The sequence below is a fragment of the Gopherus flavomarginatus genome, chromosome 16 (genome assembly GCF_025201925.1).
Source record: "Gopherus flavomarginatus isolate rGopFla2 chromosome 16, rGopFla2.mat.asm, whole genome shotgun sequence".
NCBI classification, from domain to species: Eukaryota; Metazoa; Chordata; order Testudines; family Testudinidae; genus Gopherus; species Gopherus flavomarginatus.
Genome location: NC_066632.1, coordinates 27284747 through 27290746, shown reverse-complemented (window position 1 = coordinate 27290746; position 6000 = coordinate 27284747). Strand labels below are relative to the sequence as shown.

Below are 6000 nucleotides of genomic sequence, written 5' to 3'. Positions count from 1 at the left end.
ACACAGAAAAGCCTGTAAAGGAATTTGTTTGTGTTTGGGTCTTTTCTTGGATCAAGTATTTCACCTTCAGATCAGCTTGGACATAGGAGAAAGACAAAAGACACTGACTGAATTCATGGGCGATCTGTTATTCCATCCTTAGCAGCTGGAGCTAGACCAGAGACTCCAGAGCAACAGATCTGAACAAATACAAAATAATTCCCCCGAATCTTCCACTCAGAGGTCAAGCTGGCATACAACCACCACCACCACCAACAAAAAAATGCCACTGGAGTCTGAGACTGAGGGCTTGGCTCCCCCAGCCCACCCCTTCCACATGCCATCAGTGCCTGGACCCGTACATTTTGTCCCACTCCACGTACAAGTCCAGCTCCTTCTGGGAGACGGTGGGGCGGATTTTGCAGAAGGCATTCTCGAAGTCTTTGTAGGAGGTGGGCTGCAGCTGGCCTGGCAGGCTGTGGAGTTTGGTGGGGCCGGCCTGCTGGCACAGCTGGATGAGCTCGCTGCCTGAGTAGCTCTCGGTGTGCTGCACAAGGGAGGCCATCTCCCGTTCACTGAGGCAGTAGTTCTGCTGGGCCAAGGTGTGGTGGAGGATCTGCCGCCGGGCGATGCTGTCGGGGGGGGAAATGTAGAACCGCTTGGTGAACCTTCTCTGGGAGGCTTCATCCACATTGCTGGGCCGGGTGGTCGTCCCGATGACAACGACGTTCTGCTCGGCTGAGGTAGCTATGTTGTCCAAGTAGGAAAGCAGCTGAGACTTGAGGCCGCTCACCTGGGGGGCTTCGTCACCAGCGCAGGCCACGAGGAGGGACTCCACCTCGGAGATGAGCACCACTGACGGCTGACGGCAGCTAGCCACGAAGAAGACCGTCTGCAGGATCTTCTCAGCCTCACCCTTCCACTTGGAAAGCAGGGCCGTCCCACTGAGATTCAGGAAGGTTGCGCCCAGCTGGGTGGAGATGCACCTGCTCAGCAGGGTTTTCCCTGCTCCACGAGGCCCGAACAGCAGGATGGTCCTGGGCGGCCGGCTCTCCCCAGTGTAGGCCCCAGGCCTCAGGATAGGCCACACCAGCTCTTCCTCGATGGCGGCTTTGACCGAGACCTGGCCGGCAATGTCTGTCCACTGGACGGGAGAGCTGCAGTCGACGATTTTGTTGTTCACCAGCTCTAGGATCAGGGGGTCTATGTTTTTCAGCTGCTCTTCCACAGGCTGGCTGCTGAACACCTGCAGCTTGGCCTGCATCCCATGGGCAAAGGCATGGCCCTGCTCACCACCTGCGCGCTCGCCATTGGCGAGGGGTGGGGTGAACTTCTCAAAGCTCTCCCCGGGCCTCAGAGGGGCTTCCCCGGCGCCATACGGAGGGGAGACCAGGCCTTTCATGGACTGGCTGTTGTACTTCCCTACATGCTCCTCCAAGGCCACAGTCGCCGCTGCTCCCGTCGGCCTTTTCCCAGCCTTGAAGGGCAGCTGGGAGGTCTCGGTGCTTCGGCTAAAGCTGCTGCCGCCACATTCGCCGCTGTCGGACATCGGGTACGGCGACTCAGGGGTGGACTTTGGTTGTTCATAGCTGTATTTCCTGTACCTGCCCTCAGCTTCGTCCTCCCCCCCAGGGATGTCAAAGGCCTTTCGTTTCAGGGAGCCCCCCGAGTCGCTGCTGAGGGGGGGCACCGGGAGGGGGGGCAGGCTGGAGCTCTGGTAGCTATAGCCAGGGATGCCTGGGGGCCGGGAGGAGGGGGGCGGTGGGGGGATAGGGGTGGGTGCAGCAATGCCCGAGGGCAGGTAAGAGGCTGACGGGTGCGGAGGGTGGATCCCCCCGTAGCTGGGCTGAGGCGGGTAGCCACCAGAAGCGTAGTTGTACATGGGACCTGAGGAGCTGTAGCTGGGGACCAGTGCAGAGGAAGGGTGCGTGGGCTGCAGGAGTCCTGAGCTGTGCAGGGCTGACGGGTGGGGAGGGGGAAGTGCTGGAGCGGGCTGGCTGCAGTAGCCTGATGGCAGGTAGGTGCCACTGTAGCCTGAGGTATACTCCTGAGCCGAGCCAAGGCCACTGGAGCCTGTGGCTCCCCCACATGCGTTAGTGGAATAAATGGGGTCTGCGAGGTTGCCCGAGACAACAGGGGAGCTGCCAAGCCCTACAGGCCCATTTCCGGGGGCGGAAGGCACGACCCCCTTGGAGCCAGACAGTCCATCGTGCATGGCATTCAGGGGGTAGGCACCGTCCGAGCTGTGCGACATTGGCCATGGCTCCACGTCAGCTTTCTGCCCATTGAGTGGCCCAAAGGCTCCATCCCCATAGCTGTTCAGCACAGGCCTCTCATAGGGCGAGTCCAGCACTCCTGAGTACTTCTCCGCATACCTCTTGAGGAGGTTGGAGGCCGTCAGTGCGGAGATGTCATCGTTGGCCCAGGCATAATGGAAGCGCTGCCGGCTGCTGTGGTAGAGGTCAGATTTGTGGGCTGGTGAGGAGGTGGTGGAGGAGACATCGAGGTGCTGCTCTGGCCACTGGTTCAGGGGCTGGGCATGCTCTGGTGTCCAGTGCATCTTCAACAGAGCTGGGGACAGGGAAACAGAGGCAGAAAGGGTTAAATGTGGCCCTGGAGTAGAGCGGTCCTGCTGAAATGGAGGCAGGTTTAAACGTACAAGGCTCCACACCCGACCCTTCTCAGTCTGCTAAATGTAAAGAGGGTCCCGGCTACACGACAGGGCTCCCTGGGGTGTCTTCAGCACAGAAGAGGCCAAGAACCCCTCACCTAAATAAACTGGCCCAATCTCTAGACGTGCAGAGCAGGCAAACTCCCCACTCAAGTTCACAGGAGCTGAGGGCAATTAGCACCTTGGACAAGCAGGCCAGTGGTAGTCCGGAGCCTGCCTTCAGGCACTAAAGTTTGAATATTTTAGCAAAAGGCTCCGTGATGTTCATAGAGTCCCCTTTGAGGCTGGGTCAGCTTCTCTTTAGGAGCGTTTCTATGCCCAATGATGGGGGGAGGGGGATCTTTTTCTTTTTAAAAACTGAGTCAGGATTCAAGACAAAAATGTTTAAGTTACGCTGGGAAAACATGTAGTGACCTAGGCAGCCCCGATTATAAACATGACCATGTGCCAAAACTGAGATCCGCCCTCTAGTGGTCACACCAACACCGAGCCCAGCTGCTTATTTCACTCCCAGTCCTACTAGGCAGCATTTTGTGATCAAGACAAAACTGTGGAACAGCATAGGCCACGCTGGCTCAGGGCCTAGAGGAGACGTTCGCCTGTCTGATGGCTCGGCATGGGTTTGACTCTCTTCGCACCGATGGGAACCATACACACAATTCCCTGCATATCACTAATAATCATTGTAGTGCTTTTCACTTCTAAGCCACTTCTTAGTTGAGAATTTCAAAATCTGACCACAAAAACCATCCAATGAATCATGGATCATTATTATGATTAATTCCACTGTAGTAGTGCTTAGAGATCCCAGTCACGCCCAAAGCAAGACTCTGCAAGTACATCACAAAACGACAGACGCTGCCCTAAGAACTCACCTGCTGAGTCAGAGTTAAGGTGGTTGTGATGAAATGTGCACTGACAGAGTGATGTAGTGTGGTAGTTTAGACTAGCCCTGAGTCTGTCACCCTGGGCCTTGTGGGGGCCTTCACACCCAGCCATTTTCATGTGGTAGCACTTTGCACTGTCTTTGCACTGGTGTAAATGGCATACAAGGGGCAGACCCCGGTCTGCATTTCTGCTCAGCTTGTTCAAAGGGTTAGAAGGTAAGTTTGGGACAGAACACAAAAGATCAGCATCTCCTCCTCTCAGACATGCTGCTCCCTTCCTGCCTTATGCCAGCGGGAGCAAGAGGAGACTGAGCCCAAAGGGTCACAGCAGATACGGATCTGGGACCCAGAACACAATTTGCTGGGCATTCAGTGTGCCAGCTCCTTGCTCAACACTGTCCCTAAAGGCCCCATGTACAGAATAAATCACAACGCACTGGTTCATATCAGCACGTGGCTAAACCAGGCTGAATGACACAGACAGGCCGCAGGTTCCACCTCTCCTGACGGGTCAGACACTTACTATGAATTATCCATGAGCCCATATGAATCCCAGGCTCTTTTCACCAGCCTCATTTGTCATGGGAAATTAAATCCATACTGTCAGGTAGGTGAAATATCACAAAGCTGGATGGGTATTTTCTGAGAGCTGTGTCCTGCCTCCTGGCCTGGGGGAGGGTGGGAGGCCCTAAAGGCACTGGCTCAGTGGCGCACAGGAGAAGGCTGCAGAGGGGGGAGCGGAGCACAGCAGAGCAAGGGTGCTGGGATGGCTCACGACCAGTGCGAATGAGGGAGCGAAGACCCATTGGGCAAAGCAGCCCTAAAGAGAAGCCTTCTCCAATGCAGCAGCTGCTCTGGTCCTCATGCTGTGGGTGAGTTGGGGGGGAGGGTTCCCACCTTCCGTGGAATCCACCAAGCCAAATCTGTTCATGTCAGGGGGCCAGGATCGGGCTCTTACAGAGCCAGCCTCCTTCATTGTGCTTCCTGGGGTACGTGTGGGTAGGTGGGGAGAGAGGGTATCAAGTGAGACAAGCCGCCATGCCTACCCACTGACTCCATGGGTGCTCCAGAGCCAATTAATTCCTCCTCCTCCCTCCTAGCGCCTCCCTCCCGTCACAGTCAGCTGTTCAGCCACATGCAGGAGGTGCTGGAGGGGCGGGGCAGAGTGGGGGTGGGAAGAGGTGGGCCTGGAGCGGGGGTCAAGCACCCCCCAGGAACAGAGGAAGTTGGCATCTACACGCCATGCTGCCGAGCACAGTGCATCCCAGAGGGATGTTTTTCATTCTGGGCACCTGCACGGGATAGCAGCTCACACAGCTTCCAGCAGGATTTTACACAGGCGGGAATTGAGGGGCCCAATCCTGTGAAGTGCTGAGCACTCTTGTCTCCTCTGGACTTTGCCGGACCCACAGGACCAGGCCCTTTAGAGAGATATAAATATGGGGCCCAATTGTGCTGTCACATCCTTTTTTCACCTAGCTAACGCTAGTGATTCGGATCAATTGACACGTGCAGGAGGAGAAACAGACTAGTGGAGCCCCCTTGCAGGGTAACTGGGGCTCATTAATATTGAAGCAGCCTTGAAAAAACAAAACAGACCCCTGTGTACTAGCATGCAGCCACTGGCTTTACATGGCACACCCAGCGTTAGTGTCATTGTGGAAGAAAATGCATCAGATCCTCACCGACTCCATGGAACTCAATGGCGTTATGGCTGATTTCCACTAGCTGAGTGTCTAGCCCAGTGAGTCTGAACAGAATGTAGAGTCCTGGGTTGTGCCGTCTCTGAGCAGTGCGATACGGATGACATAATGTCTACATCGCATGGATCCACATATACAGAGCAAGCTTCACTGACACGGGTTTTACCCCTGTTTGACTCCATTGGCTCGCGCCAGCAGCATGACTCAGGCCCACTAATTCTCACTGGAACTGAGTGAAGGTCTCTGGCCCAGGAATGCACCAGGGAAAAGCTGCACATAATGAAAGAATCCAGGGCGGGCAGTGCTTGAGGAATGTGAGCAGCACATCGCCCTTCTTTTGACTTAAGTGACTTTAATTGCACAGTTCTTCTTCTGAGCTAATGAACAAAGACAGACAGGGACCCTTGCTAAGGGCAAAGCAAATTCCAAAATTTCCAGGCCAGGAGAAGGGGGCCTTTGGGATGTTACTCATAGTGCACGGGCATGCAGGCACCCCCTCCCTCCCTCCCTCTCTCGCTCTCTGTGTTGTCGATTGGGGTGTGTGTGTGTGTGTGTGTGTGTGTGTGTGTGTGTGTGTGTGTGTGTGTGTGTGTGTGTGTGTGTGTGTGTGTGTGTGTGTGTGTGTGTGTGTGTGTGTGTGTTTTCTCACCACCAACCTCCACCCCTTCCCTAACATCCCTCCCCCTTTAGTCATTCACAAAGGCCTTGGGGGGAATGCTAAAGTGGGGGCTGGGAGGGTTCTGGACACACCATTCACTTG

The 6000-nt window shown here is 55.5% G+C and overlaps 1 protein-coding gene across 1 annotated transcript in view; it reads right to left on the bottom strand.

Moving 5' to 3' along the window:
• Positions 1 to 251: 251 nt before the first annotated feature.
• FIGNL2 (fidgetin like 2) overlaps positions 252 to 6000 on the bottom strand; it is a 43678-nt gene continuing 37929 nt past the window's right edge. The window contains exon 2 of the mRNA XM_050925729.1: positions 252 to 2550. Coding sequence (XP_050781686.1) covers positions 323 to 2539 — 2217 coding nt within the window. The 5' untranslated portion in view covers positions 2540 to 2550 and the 3' untranslated portion in view covers positions 252 to 322. The remainder of the gene's footprint in view (positions 2551 to 6000) is intronic.